This window comes from Lontra canadensis, unplaced genomic scaffold (genome assembly GCF_010015895.1).
Source record: "Lontra canadensis isolate GAN:19392208 unplaced genomic scaffold, GSC_riverotter_1.0 scaffold163, whole genome shotgun sequence".
Taxonomy (NCBI): domain Eukaryota; kingdom Metazoa; phylum Chordata; class Mammalia; order Carnivora; family Mustelidae; genus Lontra; species Lontra canadensis.
In genome coordinates, this window is record NW_022631157.1 from 2,307,693 (window position 1) to 2,325,252 (window position 17,560).

The 17,560-nt window shown below is 37.5% G+C and overlaps 1 protein-coding gene across 7 annotated transcripts in view; it reads left to right on the plus strand.

The window, feature by feature from the left end:
* RHOT1 (ras homolog family member T1) overlaps nucleotides 1–17,096 on the plus strand; it is a 63,568-nt gene extending 46,472 nt beyond the window's left edge. Inside the window, exons 18-22 of one of the 7 annotated variants that reach the window (XR_004381212.1) lie at nucleotides 1,583–1,785; nucleotides 2,841–2,936; nucleotides 4,597–4,719; nucleotides 6,158–6,271; nucleotides 15,992–16,111. Coding sequence is in view for 6 of the 7 variants with exons in the window: in XM_032845393.1 (XP_032701284.1) it covers nucleotides 1,583–1,785; nucleotides 2,841–2,936; nucleotides 4,597–4,719; nucleotides 14,296–14,439; nucleotides 15,992–16,109 (684 nt within the window). In the remaining variant the exon portion in view is untranslated. Of the gene's footprint in view, nucleotides 1–1,582; nucleotides 1,786–2,840; nucleotides 2,937–4,596; nucleotides 4,720–6,157; nucleotides 6,272–14,295; nucleotides 14,440–15,991 lie in introns of all 7 variants that reach the window. The other 6 variants (XM_032845393.1, XM_032845394.1, XM_032845390.1 and 3 more) reach the window with 6 other exon arrangements.
* Nucleotides 17,097–17,560: the final 464 nt, after the last annotated feature.

A 17,560-nucleotide genomic window follows, 5' to 3' on the forward strand; every position in this document is an offset into this window, starting at 1 on the left:
GATCCCAGGGTCCTTGGATCGAACCCCGCATTGGGCTCCCTGCTCAGTGGAGAGCCTGGTTCTCCTTCTCCCGCTGCCTGCTGCTCTGCCTACTTGTGCTCTATCTCTTGCTCTGTCAAATAAATAAATAAAATCTTAAAAAATAATAATAATATCTTTTTTAAAAAAGTAGTGTACATGGATTATATATTGCCAGTTACACCAATAATAATAATAATAGAACAAGGGGGAAAACCAGAGGCTTGAAAAGTCCTCAGATTGAGATTTTCACCAAGATGCTATACGAGTTAAAAACTGTATGTACCAAGGAGTTTATTCTAGCATTGTTTTTTTTTTTTTTTAAGATTTTTTATTTATTTGTTTGACAGACAAAGATCACAAGTAGGCAGAGAGGCAGAGAGAGAGAGAGGAGGAAGCAAGCTCCCTGCAGAGCAGAGAGCCCGATGTGGGGCTCGATCCCAGGACTCTGAGATCATGACCTGAGCCGAAGGCAGAGGCTTTAACCCACTGAGCCACTCAGGTGCCCCTAGCATTGTTTTTAATTAAAAGAAAAAACTAGAAATAATCCAGATGCCTAACAATAGGAGGATGCTTTACTAAATTAAGACAGAATGATACGGTGGAATGTTAAGTGGCTATTAAAAGTAATGGTTTTTGAATTCTGAAAACATGGAAGGTTCAGTGTTAATATTTTTATTTTATTTATTATTTATTTGTAAGATTTTATTTATTTATTTGACAGAGAGACAAAGCAAGAGAAGGAACACAAATGGGGAGTGAGAGAGGGAGAAGCAGGCTACCCACTGAGCGGGGAGCCTAATGTGGGGCTCAATCCCAGGACCCTGGGATCATGACCTGAGCTGAAGACAGACTCTTAATGACTGAGCCACCCAGGCCCCCCTCAGTATTATATTTTAAAATGACTATGTCTGTCATGACTGCAGCTATAGAAATGTTTATAGAGGGGCGCCTGGGTGGCCCAGTGTGTTAAGCCTCTGCCTTCGGCTCAGGTCATGACCTCAGGGTCCTGGGATCGAGCCCCACATTGGGCTCCCTGCTCAGTGGGTAGCCTGCTTCTCCCTCTCTCACTCCCCATTTGTGTTCCTTCTCTTGCTTTGTCTCTCTCTCTGTCAAATAAATAAATAAAATCTTTAAAAAAAAAAGATGTATATAGATGCATGTGCTTAAGGATTAATGATATGAAAAATGAAAGTAGTGAAAAAAAATAATAAAATCGTGAAGCAGAAATTTTTAAAATGAAAATAATGTGCTCTAGGCTAGAGGAATTTAGGTGGATTTCTCTTTGTTTCAAAATATGGTATCTTTTTTATAAAAAATATCAATTTTTTTCAGATTGTAATGAATCTGAAGAGTCGTTACAGATTTGTACAGTTACCAGCATTAGAAAATTGGCCCTGGTCTTATGAGACTGCCTGGTCCACTGCTAGTTGCTGCCCTTTAGTTTACTTTCTCCCTGAAGCTATGCTTTGCCTAGCCAGAGATCATTTTTAGTACACATTTAATTAAATGTAGTAATTTTTTAACTTGTCATCAGATTGTGATTTTAGTTTTTATCCCATAGCAACACTTCATGGACAGCAGAATACCTTGCTTAATCATAGCTGCAAAGTCGGACCTGCATGAAGTTAAACAAGACTATAGTATTTCACCTGCTGATTTCTGCAGGAAACATAAAATGCCTCCACCACAAGCCTTCACTTGCAATACTGCTGATGCACCCAGTAAAGATATCTTTGTTAAACTGACAACGATGGCCATGTACCCGTAAGTACTTGCTCTGCTATCATTTTCATGCTGCATGGTTCATAATAACATCGCATGCTATGATTAGTCATGAGGGAGGGACCTTTGTCACATAGAAGTTGTTCAGCAACAGAAAGAGACTTTGTAATGAGAAGGAACAAATTTTGGGTAAACGTGAGTCTGGTTTGGGTGCCATACTAAAATCACACAAACAGTGCTCCTGACAGGATTTGTATATTTTTAAGCAGTAACTATTTAAACGGTAACTATTTTAATAGGATAGTACAATGAAACACAACCCGCGACCCAGCTTTTAAAAAAAAGTTTTACTGCAGTCAAAGGGTGTTGACATCATGTTGCTTTATGTTTTTAAGACATTTCCGTATGAACAGAAAGTTCATTTTAATATTTTTCTGTTGATTCATTGACCTTGAGTATATGGAGGATTCTAAAATATTTTAGGAAATTATGTTTAAATTATAGATATGTTTGAGAATATAACGTCTTTTTTAAGTGCTATAAAAAGTAGTTGTAATTGGAATTCCTGCTATATAAATGTCTCACATTAAGTGTTATGAACCATGAATTTTATGTACATTTATTGTATATCTATACATATGCATAAGCACATAACTGTGGACATTTTCATAGCTTACTAACTGCCTTAGAATTGCATGGTTCTTAATGGCATTCTCCTCAAGTACTGTGTGTGTATAATTCTGTTTTGTAACAAGATAGTTTTTCAGGCAGTGCGTTTCTCAAGACTTTAGCTTAATCTATTTGTTATTAATTTAATCTCTAAATTATTTTTCCTCTTACGAAAATTGTGGTATAAAATAGAGTAATGATCAAACGTGGCTACGAACTGAAGTCTTTCAGAAAGGTGTTAATTTCTGCAGATTCTTCAAATCAGAGTTAACTTCACTGCTATTCTGTTAACTAATACTTTTTGAAAAAAAAGGCAGCAAGCCCTTGAAATTGTATTGGAAGACAAGTCATTCCTGTTACTATAAGATAAACAGAACTTAATTTATGTTTTACCTTTGCTTTAAAACTCTCGTGTATGTTATCTACAGAGAGGATCATTACAGAAACAGACTCTCCCGAGACATGGGCAACACTGATAGAATAGAGAATTTGAGAAAAATCTGGGTCTTTCTAAAAACTGCTTTGTAAGTTACTTTTTCTTTATGGCTTCTGTGGGATTTTTGTTGACATTTTCTTGTAGATGACCAGATCTCCTTTCCTGCCGTAATTAACATTTAGTAATTATATAGAAACGCACTGCTTGGTCAGTCTTACTGCCTAACTGTATATGACAGTAGTGTTTTTTTCTTTTTCTTTTCTTTTTTTTTTTTGTTTACTATGTAAATGCACTGTTTTAATCTTGTAGATAACTGTAACTGTGTTTTCAGATCTGCATCTTTAAAACGTTTTGCTGCGATTCGTGTGTGTTTGTATGTATGTGTGTGTATATATGATAAATGTACATACAGGGACACTTGCTTATATGGTTAATCCCAAACTACTTCTCATGAAGCATCTCCCTGTTGCTAAGCATACTTTGCATCTCCTTTTTGGTGGGTGGAGCCTGTGTATGTTGAAGAGTCAGACTGAATTGATAAAATAACAGATGGATTCCAGTATGACAGCTGGCAGTGACTTAGTAGCGTTGATACGTTCCTCATCACAAGTCAGGTTTTAAAAAAGGAATGTCTCGAGTCTATGAGAGCTTAAAAATTAATTCTCATTTTTCTTCATGTTGGGAATTAGGCATTATTGGGATGCTGCTAATCTCCACCACCATGCCACCGTGCGATGTGGTCTCATCAGATCTCACAAGCTAAGCCAAGTCAGAGTGGGCCAGTCCTTTGACTGAGAAGCCTTTAAAAAAAAAATGGGCAGGTGTTACAGGAAGTGCTGGCATTGATTCATCAGGCGGCGCTCTTCTGAGTGGGTTCGGGGCCAGTGCCTCTTCAGGGTGCCGTGACGGCTTTGTATATCTGAGTGGCTTTGACCACTGGGCAGTCCCTGGGGACCCCCTACTCTTGGTTGTTAGGACGGAGGTGAAATAGATTGCCCCATGTGCCTGTACCGACTAGTACAACTCCACTCAACCAGAAAGGAGTCAGAAAGCCTCCCTAAATTTCATATCTGATGCCAATTGGACCCATTGTTGATTTTTACATCCTCACCCAGAGTTTCATACTTTCATACTTAGCTGCTGTGTTTTCGTAGCAGATGAAATCAACCCTCTGTTTTGTTCATGTGGAAATTTATGAAGCACTTTGATTTCCTTCGGGAGCCAGGGTGCTTGATGAATTGAAGACCATCTCCTCAGGGTTGAATATATTCGTCTTTTGACCCTTTTGTGTATTTGTCACTCTTCTCCTTCCTGGTTTTTCAGGCATGTGTGTATGCTGAGGGAGGAGGAGGGAATGGTTCCTTAAATGCTAGCACACTTTGTCCTTTTGGTGGGTGCTATGGCTTACTCAGTTTTTCTTTTTATTAATTTACACGAGGGTGCCATCTATCGCTGTGCATATTATTCCACTAAAACTCTTGTGATGATAATTCCATCCCCCCTCCAAAAAAGCCAAGAGTATTAGCTAATTTTCCTTAGGTTTTCTCTAGGGAGGGAGGAGGGAGCTATTGCTATGTACTGTATTTTTGGTAAATGTGGAATTCTGCACAACTTTAGCATGCCCCACACTGTCCTTTTCCTTACTGTTGCTTATGCCTAAATCTTTTTTTTTTTAAGTTGGCACACCCTGACTTGTGCCGTATTTGTAAGTAAGAACTCAACTCCTGTCCTTCTGTGTGTTTTCGCAGCCATGCCCGGTTACGCTGTATGTGCACCTGCAACAGGTGTACATTTTGCATCTGTCAGAACTTCCTCAACTCAGACTTGCTGCAATCTGTAAAGAACAAAATCTTCACTGCAGTTCTTAACAGGTTCTTAACTTTATTTACTGGGTACCAGGCATTCTGTTAAAATACAAAAGAAAAAAAAAAGTGGATAACTCTTCATTATACAGATACTCACTACAAAGACCACAAACCAACCGATGCCCAACTAATTTCCACTAAAATTCTCACCATGGTGATGATGTTTTCAGGGGACTATAAAATAAGATTTTGGATTTCTTTCTTCATGAAGTTTAAAGTATCGTTCATATGACAGGATAATATGTATAGGGAGATTAAAATCTTTTGGCTGAGAGTTGTAGAAATAGGTGAGGACTTTCATAGTAACAAAAAGACACATTGATCCCAAATGTGAAACTGTACTCGCTTACATTCAACTAATATAACTTCATTAAAACGACACTAATGCGAACGGTATCTTGGGTTTGAAAATTTTCTGTATTATAAGTACCTGGAATGTTTATGTGAAAGAGCATGGCTTCTGGAAATGAGGATAATCGCTAACTTTGAGAATTCAAAGGATTATGAGAAAGAACAAAAGATCTGTAGTACTCATTTTTGAGGTCTTTATAATTGAGCCCGAAACATATAGTATGCCTAGAAAGTGACACACTTTTTAGAAAGGGAAGGGAAACAAACAAATAAGATAATTTACATTCCCTCAAAGCAAAGAACTTGGAAGGTTATATTCTTATTCTGGTCATGCTTCCATTGTTCAGATTTACATTTTGTGAGCATTTAAGAGACTATGGACTATAAATTTGCATCTGCTGTAAATTTTTTTGTCTAAAGATGAGTGTTTTGAAATCAACATTCAGCTGTCATTGGGAGCTGGACTTGATTAAGACACATGATCAAGCTAAATAGACTTTGGTTAGAAATGGGTCCATTCTTGGTCTTACTGTTGGACTCTCACTGAAGGCTAGTGGGCTCTGACTGTAGGATAATTTGTGTCCACCAGCAAAAATAGTAGATATGGCTATGAAACAGTGAGACTATATTTAATGTGGGTCAGAAACTGATCTTGAAGGCATTCTAAAAAGAGTTTCAGTGACGTTTTGAGCACTAGTAGCTCTGGAATAAGAATGCAGCCATCTCAGGTGACTGCTTTGAAGGGACTGCCACACTAATTTGGTGGTAAAGTTCTGCCTCTGTCCTTTGAATGGCATCTTATAATGTAGTAACACAGATTCTCTTATGAGGACTATCTGAGAAAATGCAAGGCTAGTTCAAACCAAACAGCATTCAGAAGCTCCGGTGTTGGAAATGCTACCTAGAGTCAGAAGAGATTCCAGAACTCTCTGGTCTAACCTCCCATTAGAATGCCTTCCTGAAAGCCTTCCTGTGGAGAGTACTGTTTATCTGCTGATGGCTTTCCTCACTGGAGAGGGTTTTTGCTTTTGCCTTTGCTCTTTATTTTTATTTTTTAACTAAAATGATTTCCCTGTAACTTTCTCTCCTTTAGTTTTAGTTCTGCCCTTTAGAACAACATACGACTATTCTACTCCCTCTTCAACCTAGCAATCCTTCAGACATTTGAAGACGGCCATCATGTCTCCCCTAATTTTCTCTTCTCCAGGTAGAACATCCCCATTTCTTTCAGCCTTTTCTTAAATTAGATGGTTTAGTGACCTCATCAGTCCTGGTTGTCCTCGTCTGAAAGCCCTTTAGGTTTTCAGAGTTCCTCTTAAAAGAGGTGCTGCTGAGAATGGGGAGCAGTGCTCCAGGTGTGATGGGACTAGTCTCGAACAGCGGGGTCATGTCCCACAGTCAGGACAGCACCTGTCTGCTGCATGAAGTGACGTTGTTAGCAGCCCCATCCCACTGTGGATGCATATGAATCTCGGGGTTCACTGAAATCAGATATTTTTTTCATACGAGGTACTATTAAGGCAGCATCCCCTCCTCTCTAATTGTGTACCTGACATTTTTAGTTGAGTCTTTGAATCTAAACACAGATACATATGTATCTCTATTAAGTGTCATATTCTTCTTTTTGATCCATTTGTTCTAGCTCAGTCATTTCAAACATTATTTCTGTCATCTGTCCCATTATCTATCTCTCTTGGCATTGTGTTATTTGCAAACTTGATAGATATGTCTTCTTTATCGTTCAAGTTATTGATAAAAAATAATGTTGAATACCAAGAGATTGGAGAGAGAGAGGGAGCCAAAGCCAGCAAGCCCTGAAGTATTCCCTTGGAGAACTCTTTTCCCAGTGACACAGGTTTAAAATTCTTGGGAAAAGATTATTCTGTAAATTAAAAATATTTTATTATCCAGTCCATATTTTACCTTAGGATCTTATAAGAATTTCATGGAGGGCTTTTTTGAAATCAAGATGCAATTTCCTTTTCTTTTTTTTTCCCAATATGTAATTTCTAACACATTCTTCTGATCTATCAATCTATCAATGTAGTAAATAGGAAGTGATATCTATTTGGTGTCTTATTCTCAGTGAACCCACCTTGGCTCCTAATAATTGCTAATCAAAACCATCTGTTTCACTTATTCTATGAGATCTTGAGTGTCCGTAACTTGCAGATTGATTGATTGTCTGCATCTTTAGGGACAATTTTATTCTTAGGTCAGTTTAGTCAGCTTCCAAATGGAAAAGGTTGGGTGTGTATTAATTGATGAGCTTGCTCATGGTAAAGTACTCTGTACAAAGATCTTTGAAGGGAAATCAAGTACATCTTGTCATATCTATTTATAAACTAGAACTAATTTAATGGTAGTGTCAGCATACATGCCCGACATCTAGTAATCAAGAATGGAATGAATGAAAAAGATAAGGAGGGAACCCAGTGTACCTTTTGGAGAACTCCTTCCTGATTCCTTGCAGTGTTTCAGAATTTTGTAGAAGTACAGTGGGAATTTAGGACTTCTGTACTGAAGTTTCCCCTAGTTTACAAAAGGATGTAGATAAGGTAGATGGGGGTGGAACCCCAGAACTTGAATACCTACAGGATCGGGACAGGTAATGTCAGTGCACGAAGGTGGTCAGATATGAGAAGTAAGAGACGTAGGGACTGTGATAGGCCCTGTCTAAAAGAGGCAGCCACAACTCAGCTCTGGCCTTTTGTTGTCCGGGCTGGCTGGTGCCAGGTCTTCTGATTCTGTGAGACATGAGATATCAGGATTTTTATGTGAAATTTCCTGCTATTCGAATAATGGCAAGTAAATTTAAGTCTTTAAAAGCACTGATCAGAACAAAACATGCTTACAGGCCAGCAGCTTGCAACCTCAGTGTTAAGATACAGCCTAGAGTTGTGCAATTGCAGGACAAAAAAAAAGAAAAACATACACCTAAGGAATGAAAATATCTCCTTCCCCTTCCCACCAACCAAGTTCTACTCCCTTTCTCATGAAAGAATCTGAAAAAAAATTATGGAGTGCTGGGTTTGCCTCCTTTCTTTCCTCTCTCTCTCGGGTTGTGGCAGCCTTTGGGTGTTGGTCGCTGTTGGTTCGCCATGCTAGATGTATCTTAACGTTATAAAGCAGAAAAAGGATTGATTAATTTGCTAAAGGTCATTTAGGAATTTTTCACTGTAATTCAGTAGGGAGGAGTCTCACTCAACAATAAACCTTAGGTCTCTGCTTTTAGAAAGCTGCCACGTCTTGTGTTTGAGTTAGATGTGTAAAAGAGTAGTTTCAAAATTTCTGTGGAAGCAAAGAGTTTCAGCGAATGTCTGCAAAGAAATTGACAGGTATTGGTGCATACATGTTGGTCTCAAACTTAATACCTTGTTTCAGTATGCTTGTAAACATGTTGGTTGAAATAAATCACTTGCAGAGATAGTACATGTTTGAGGCCACATTAACCCTTTATCCCCCTCTGCCCCTGTGATTTATTCCCTCAGACTTAAGTGCTTTAGATAGGACCCTGCTGTGAGCTGGGGCAGAATATGAAGAAGATAGGGACCTGCCTTTAAGTGCCTCTCTAAATACTATGTTATTAAAAATTTTTCCTTGAACTTTGGTTATATTTTCAGGAAACTTAGTCCCTCAGGCCACAGAAGTAAGGCTATCACCTGACCACGACAGAATTTAAGCTAATAATTTACATTTAGGCAGTTCCCACAGATTCATTTCTGAAATAATTCATTTTTTTCCCTAGCTATCTATTTTTGACCAGTAAACATTGTCCCCCTTTTTTTTTAGCTTATTTACTGTCGCTACATATTTTAAGTAGAGTAGTAATAAAATTTGTTTTCTTTTTAATGTAATTGAATATATATTTATTTCAAGATGTCAAAAGTGTTAAACTGTGTATCTGACATGTAACTTTGTTCTTTAATAATTACAATCTCACCCTAGTGGTCTGGACAGGTTTATGTTTTTCTTTAGGTCAGTTTATGAGTAAGGGGACTTATTTGAATTTAAATACATTTGGAAGATGATTAACGGGGTCACATGATTTTAATCTTTGGCATTGCTTTCATTTCAAATAGTGTAAATCATGGTACTGGGAAAATACACCTTCTGGTTATATTTTTATTTTAATTACCTTTTTAATCTGAAAGTGTTATAATCCTACATGATTATGTAGGAGTGAGCTGGATTGTTGGTTTGAACTACCCAGGATTCTGGTTACCAAGTACTTATTATTCTGACTTCAGAAGACTCCTACTTTGCATGACTTTGTTACTCTTCTGCAGTGTGCTGTGGACGTTAACTTGTCCTTTACTTTAGGTGTTCATTTTAATTTGTATGTCTGTGTCATTTAGTCACTTTTTTAACTTCTCTCACCCCCTTTCCCAGCTAATTTCTGTATATAACCCTCCCACTTCTCCTAACCTATAATTTAATCAAAATGTTTATTTTATAATTTATTTTGGTGTGATTTTCTTTGATATGTATTTTGGTTTTAGGATTTCTTTCATCCCATTTTATTATTTGCATCAACCATATAAATTATTTGTTCATGTTACTTGTTTAGTAGCAGCATTTTACTTTAGTAACTAAGTGCATAGATCACAGTGAGTGCTTACAGCAACCCAAAGGTATGATGGATGGTCATTGTGGCCATTGAATTCTTTGCCCTATTTTTTTAATGCGTTTTTGAAATTGGGTATATGTGGCATTTATTTTAAGCCATTTATTAATGATATTTGCCCATATTGCTTTAATAATCACCTAAGTTGCTCCTTCATGTACTTTAAAACCATTTTACTTAATAGGAGCCCCTTTTTGGAAGAAAGGATTTTATTATTGTCACACTGAAAGGAACTGCCTTTTCATAGGATTGCATTATGAAGAGGATAGATACCTAGAAATCTTAACGTCCTAGAGAGTCTTCTGGGAACGTAAGAGTTCTTAGGATACTATGTAATAGTGAACTATTATATCCAACAAAGTCTGTCCTGTGTTTTGGTTTCGTATGAAACTTCTATGTTCCCTTGTATCAAGGTCCTTACAAGACATTTCTTTTAATTAGGATACAGAGTGTTATGTTTAAAATTATACAAGAGCTTATGTTACAGATTCTCATTAAGTAAGCTGCTGATTGCTTATGCATTTTAAAATTTTTTGCCATTTGGTTAGAATATTAAAGGATGCCACAAGGTAGAGTTTGTTCTGATCTTGAGTATCAGTAGATAACATTAGAGGTATTATGTGTTTCCCGTGTATCTATGGTCATCTGTAAATTTTGGTTCTTCTAATGCTTGGTGAAGCATTTCTTGACACTGATGCACATTTATGTCCTTTTCCAAAGTATGTTACTATTTAGGCATGCTCAGTTAACAGCTTCCTTATGATTTGTGTTGCAGTTCATCTGCTAGTTCCAGAACTAGCTCTAGTTCACTAAAAGAATTGTCATTAAAATCATTATTAAGAGTAACGGCATTATTATCAAAAACGAAGGTAAAAGACACTTCACCAGGCAAAAACAAAACGCCAAGAAAACACTGAGAGGAATAAAAGCAGGGAGGCCCAGAGGACTTTAAAAAACAAGCGAAATATTAAAAAACAGAACATTTAACTCTAGTTTTGGTGATCTCGGTACAGTTTTTAACTTGAGCTACGGAAGTGCAACTAGGAAAAAGCTGTGTGTGCTATCTGTGAGCCGTAGTGACTAGGTTCCGTGCATTACAGTTACAGAGGCGGTTGCAAAGTATTAAATTAAAAATTCCTACTTGAAATCCTTATGTGGGTAGAATTAGAAAATTAGAAGAACATTCATATTTCTGCATCAGTACATCTCTGCTTTGGGTTTGGAAAGGATCGGGTGGTGAGATGAGAAGAATGCAATCTAGGAAATTCGCATTTATTTCTGCAAAGTTGCACAGACGGCTGGTAAAAGCGCCTGGGTGGGACTGCTCTTCGCTGCCTTGAGTTCGCTCCGTTGAACTTTTCTTTGCTCCTCATAAGAGCCTGCAACTGACATCTGGACCTTTCTGGATCCCCCCCCCACCTTCCTTAAATTCTAATCTTTGCAGTCTCTTAGGTCTCTGCAATATAGTGTTTATACCCCAGATATATAAAGACCTGGGACATGTTACAAGAAACAGTATTAAAAATACCCTATTTGGGAATAGCTAAAATGGGTTAATTCCATTGAGCCCTTTAGAATTTGATTATTTTGTTTCTAAATAGTGCAACTGATAACCATTCCTTTTATTATTGGTCAAATACACTGAACCAATAAAAATTTTAACTCATGTTCTTATATATGTTGTAAATTGCAGAGTGAATCAAAAGTATCTTGTCTGCCTGTTTTATGGCATTCTGTGCAGAGGTCCGTAGGAATTGTGGTTACTCTTCTATATGCCTTGTGTGACTGTTCACACAGACACTTCTTAATTTAAGCCTTTATTGCCTGAAGTTTGAAACCTTTCCTTCTCTCCGCCTTATTAAAAGTAGCAGTATAGGGTGCCTGAGTGGCTCAGTTGGTTGAGCGACTGCCTTTGGCTCAGGTCATGATCCTGGACTTCTAGGATCGAGTCCCGCGTCGGGCTCCCAGCTCCTTGGGGAGTCTGCTTCTCCCTCTGACCTTCTCCTCTCTCATGCTCTCTCTCACTCATTCTCCCTCAAATAAATAAATAAAATCTTTAAAAAAAAAAAAAAAGTAGCAGTGTAGGGGTGCATGCCTGGCTCAGTCAGTAGAGCATGCAACTTTTGATCACCAGTTGTGAGTTCAAGCCCCACATTAGGCATGGGGCTTGTGAGTTCAAGCCCCACATTTGGCCTACTTTAAAGAAAAAAATAAAAAGCGCTTGACATCTGATTGGCATATGGGCCCTCAGGACTTCTAAGCAGAAAGCCAGCATCCAATATGAAGAATTTTCCACCTAAGAACTTAGAAGCTCTGACAAGCTTCAGATGATTAAGGTTTTTATTCCAGCATTTTGTCATTATTTCTTATGTTCTAATAAGAAATAAACATTATTTCTTATGTTCTTATGTTCTAATACTGCTGAACTAAATTATTGTACATAGAGAAGGAAGATGTGATTCTGGTATATCAATCGATTTTTTATTTTTTATTTTATTTTATTTTTTTAAGGTTTTATTTGTCAGAGAGAGAGAGAGAGAGAGAGAGAGAAGGGGCACAAGCAGGGGAGGAGGAAGGCAGAGGGAGAAGCAGGTTCCCTGCTGAGCAGGAAGCCTGATTCAGGACTTGATCCCAGGACCCTGGGGTCATGACCTGTGCAGAAGGCGGACGCTTAACCAACTGAGCCACCCAGGAGTCCCTCAGTAAGATTTTATAAAGAGAATCTTTATATATACACATGCACACACATTTTTGACCTTGTAATACTCATTTTTGGGAAGTCTCTTAAGGAAACTCTACTAAATACAGAGAAAAATCTTATGTAGAAGGATATTCATCCTTTAGTTATAGTCACCAGTAAATAGAGACCACCACCCATAGGGGAAGCAGATACAGTAAAGCTGTTAAAATGAGGTTTCTGTAATTTATGAAAAAGTCCTTACATAATAGTAAATTTTTAAAAAGATATAAAATTTTATAATTTATACACATTGTGTTTGCAGCTGTGTAAGAAACACATAGAAAAAGTAAAAGGAAATGCCCTACATTTTAATTAGTTGCCTTAGGTGATGGGACTCTAGGTGATTTTTTTTTCTTCCTACTTTTATTTTCCTCATATCTTATAATGAGCATCTATTACCTTTTTGACAGTAAGAAAATAATAATAATAAACTAAAGAGAAAAAAAGCATGCCATAAGATAATTTATTCTAAAATGATATTTTATGTGAGTCATTTTGAAAGAATTATACTTCTGAATTGTGAAATAATTATTTTTGCTTGAGTTTAGAAATGAACTAGGAGGCAGCTTCGTGAAACTATTGCTCTGCTTTCAGCTTGAGACCTGAAGTGGCAAACATGGCTCAGGTCTCATACTTAGGGAGTGCAGTTAAGATCGTCTCACTGTTCTCCCTCCAGGTTCTGTCAGTCAGCTAGGCAGTGACGAGTGTGCCATCCATTATCAATGCTTTGTCATATATAGAGAGCCTGGTTAGTGCATCTCTTAAATGTACATGCTAACTGCATAAAATAGGTCTCTAAGTAGGTTTCCATGTCTACAGGTATCTTAAGTAACCACTATAAGGTTGATGGAGTCATTGGAATATATCTTACGAATTAATAGTTGCCTTAAGTTTAAAACTGGTTATATCTTGACCGTGTATCTTTATTGTTTCTTATATATAAACATGAACTGCTATTCTGTCTACAGAAGGCTATACTATAGCTTGGGGAAAACAGTAATTACTATCTTGAAATGCAAAAATAAACGAAGCAATAAAGTCAATATATTAGTTCACGAATGGTAGTACTTGCTTAAAATACAACAAAGGGAGTTATGTGAAACCGATTCCATACTTGAAAACTATTTATGAGAAATCATTTTGACTGATTTTACCGTGATGACAGCTAGCTGTAATCCTAGCCCTTTTCTTTCCCAAATTAAAAAAAAAAAAAAAAAAGTAAAAGAAATCTCAAAAATCCTTCATCAGTGAAGATGCATCAAAATCAGAGAGAGACCAAAGCTGAAGCAAAAGCTCTCCTGCCTTTTTAGCCTGTTTCTCACTTTAAATTCTACACGTCTCTATTGATTGGGAGTTACAGACTTAAAAACTGTCATCATTGGTCTCTGGTAGTCCCTGAGTTTGGACTCCATTTTTTGCAGACTCATGTTTGCAGTTGTTGGTGTTCTGCAGTTAGAAGCATCGGTCAATTTCCTGACTCACAGTCGTTAACCTCATTTTGATGAATACTTACGGTCACCACCTCCCATCAGGCCCTGCTGAGGAACTGGTTTCCAGGGCTTCTCTTGGTGTTTCAGATCTAGAAGAACGAGCCTTGAAGGGATATATAATGTACATAACAGCCTTAGGTTTTCTTTCCTGATATGTGAGTGTTTCTGAAAAGTACCCATAGATACTTTTTTTTTTTAAGTTTGGCAATTTGTTACAGAATACATTTATTTTAAATATAGAAAGCATGAGATGCATCATATTAGGGTGGCAACTCAATTTCTGTGTGGGATGTTTAATTGAGAGATGTTATTTTCAGTCCCCTTCTCTTGTGAGCTCTGCTGTGAACTGCAAACTGTGTGCATGTGTATAAAAGGTTAAGAGCCCGGGTAGCTGAGTGGGGTGCCATGCTGTTAGCAGACGACGAAGGCAGTATTACTCACCAGGTGCACGCTGTCCTCTCTGTAGAAGATTCCATCTTCATGGCGTCATCTCATGGTCCACTTTTTCTTGAAGCCAGGTAACATTTCCCACAACCAGTGGGTTGGCCTTTTTGGAGTTTTTCCAGCTGGAAAATTGAAACCTACGAATTTTCTTCCCTAACTGGAAATAAATAAATAAATAAATAAATAAATAAATAAATAAATAAAACATTGCCTGTTGGAGGAACTAACTCACAAGGTGGAATGAACCCATGTTATCACTTTGCTTTGTAAAATAATATGTCAGGAGTGATTTTTTTCTTTCTTTCTTTCCTTTTTGCTTTCTTTCTCCTCCTTCTTCTTCTTCTTCTTTTTTTTTTTTTTAAGGAGCTGGGGAGAATAAGAAATTGGAGTGCTGTGTGTTGTTTTGCCATGGTGATAAGCATGGAGCACTCTGGCTTGTATTATAGACTTGTTTCTAGAATGGGCAGATTGCATTTTGTGATAACTGATCCGATTGGCACTCTGACGATTACTGAGGCAAAGTCGTTTTGTACAATTGATATTCTTGGCTCTTAACTCTTTTGCATATGTCGGTGTCCTGGTCTTTTAACGATGTCTGACTTTTGCTTCAAAGCTGCTTGCTTCCCACTTGTGAAATAACCTGAACTAGACAGTCTCTCTAAGCTCTTAATTCTGTAAGTTTTCTACATCTCCTCAGTTGTGCTCATTTAACTAAAACTCCAGTGACCCTTGAATAAAATATGCCCGCTTTTGCTTTCAAGCGTTATCCTCTTTATGGTAAGCTGTCATACTTGAGAACCTTGAAGGTGCTTAGCAGTGTCATTAACTGAGCATGCTCACAAACCCAGTTTGTGGTACAGGCTGTCCCTGTTCTTGTCATGCATAATACGGCTTCTTTTATGTCATTTACCTTTCAGTCCATCACGTTACATGATGTCCTTTAGTTGGTACCATTGTCACTGCCTGTCTGACTAATATCAGGGTTGGTTTTTTTTGTTTTATTTATTTTTTTGTTGTTTTGTTTTATTCTGAATTTTCTTTATTTAACTAGCAGTAACCCAATTAATGCGAACTGGTAAATCTTCCCTATCCCTTTTGGGATTTTTTGGGTAAATTTTTTCTGGGGCTCAGTGTTTTTAAAGTTGACTTTAAGCATTGCTCTTAGAAAAGTATGGTCACTTGTCGCTTAACTGCTTACATGATAGCTTTGATTCCTGGCAGGAGATTGCATACTAAGTTCCATGAAATGGACTCTCAAAATTGTGAGATCTTGGTTTTACCTCTCATTTTGAAGGACCGTGGTGGGATTAAAAAGTAGTAGGTTGATTTGTCTACGTTCTCCATTTCCCATGTGAAGAAAATGTCTAAAATTTTAGATGTTGATTACTCCCACGTAGTAGCTAATTGTAAAGACATTCGTATTTATTAATGTCTACGTTATGTCTAAAGATAATGATTATCTAAGCAATGTACGTGTGGCTCTATTGATAAATGTTTTTGGTAAGCATTACTGTATGCAATTAGCCTGACAAGTGTGCTAATACTTCCCTAAAAGTAGACTGTTAATGTAATTGGTATTTTCATCCTAATCATGTTTTGAACATTAATTATATTTTCTGACTACAGGCACGTGACACAAGCTGACCTCAAGAGCTCCACGTTTTGGCTTCGAGCAAGTTTTGGTGCTACTGTTTTTGCAGTTTTGGGTTTTGCTATGTACAAAGCATTGTTGAAACAGCGATGATTTAAAAAAAAAAATGCCCTACCAAAAACAAATACTTTTATGTATTTATGTATGCTTTAAATTCTGCTAGAAATATTGAGATATTTATACATGCAGAGTTACTTTATTAATATTTGTAATTCATGCATAAGAGTATTTTAATGATAGTTATAACTGCAGTATTGGCTAGCATATGGAAAGAAAGAGCTTAACAGCCAAACTCAAATGGCTAAATTTCAGAGGCCAAAAGGGAATATTTTGTAAATAATGTACATATTCAGGCAAGATACGGTCTCCCAACCTGAATTCTAGAAATGATGTTTCTAGATGTTTCTACGTGGTATTGTTAGTGTTCGGTTGGCTCACTCTCCTAGGTCTAAGTCAGCTCTGAGATTGTATTTACTCATGGATCACTTATTTATTTCACATTTTACTCAGAATGATCCTTTGGGTTCTTTAAAGAACACGAGGCACAATTTGCCATTTTCTCTCCATTTTTAAGAACGGAGGAGTCCTGGTCAGCTCACACCTCTCTTTCAGTCACTTGTGGTAGGCCAGCCTCGAAGCCGTCGTGCAGTCTAGAAAGTTGCCTAGCTGAGTGAAGTGCTTCTTGAAGGAAGGAGGGAGTTAAAGGCAGTTAGTGGGGGCGTGACCTATATGATTATGTTGCTTCCTTTGTCTGTATGTAGAATTTTATAGCCCTTTCAATCAAATGAGAAAAAAGATTTGTATATTATCAATGTTTTTAGTTTAAATAAACAGTCGCCATTACTACTACTGAATTTCCTCCCCCAGTGTATGTCATTCTCTAACGGCCGTGTCTATGATAGTGTCCTACAGTGGCTGCATGTGTCGTAAAGTGTTCTCTATCTGGCTAGGATAACCCGGAGGCAGCACTTTTTTAAATGATAAAATAAATCCAACGAACATAAACTCTCATGATAAACCTATTTTTTTCCATCATCAACCTTTTCGAGTATTTAAATAAATAACTGCTGTGTACCGTGACCTTGAGTTTTCTTGTCTTACGAAGTCAATATTCCTGTACAGGTGTGAATGAAATCCTCTGGTTTCTATCTTTCTTACCTTGAAAATTATTTTTTGTTAAAGCAGATAATACTCATTAGGTAAAAAGACCAGTATGATTTGTATGTAGAAGAGGAAGTCTCTTTGAAAGCTGTGGGCAGATCTATTCTTCGAGGAGGCCAGTTGTGATCTCCCGCATACACCTAGCTCACGTGGTTCCGGCTGTGACATACGTGTTTATCCGCGCCTCTAACATGGATTTTTTTCTTCTTTTTTGCTGTTCTGATGGACGTCCAAAGATCACACTCCCTGAACAGCTGGAAACAGCGTAACTTACGAGCTCTACACTTGTAAAATGACCTGGGCCGTATTTAGCTGCGTACTTCCTTGTCCCCCCACTTCCCATTTCTATTCTAAAATTGAGGAAAGGGAAAGTTAAGCAGAAA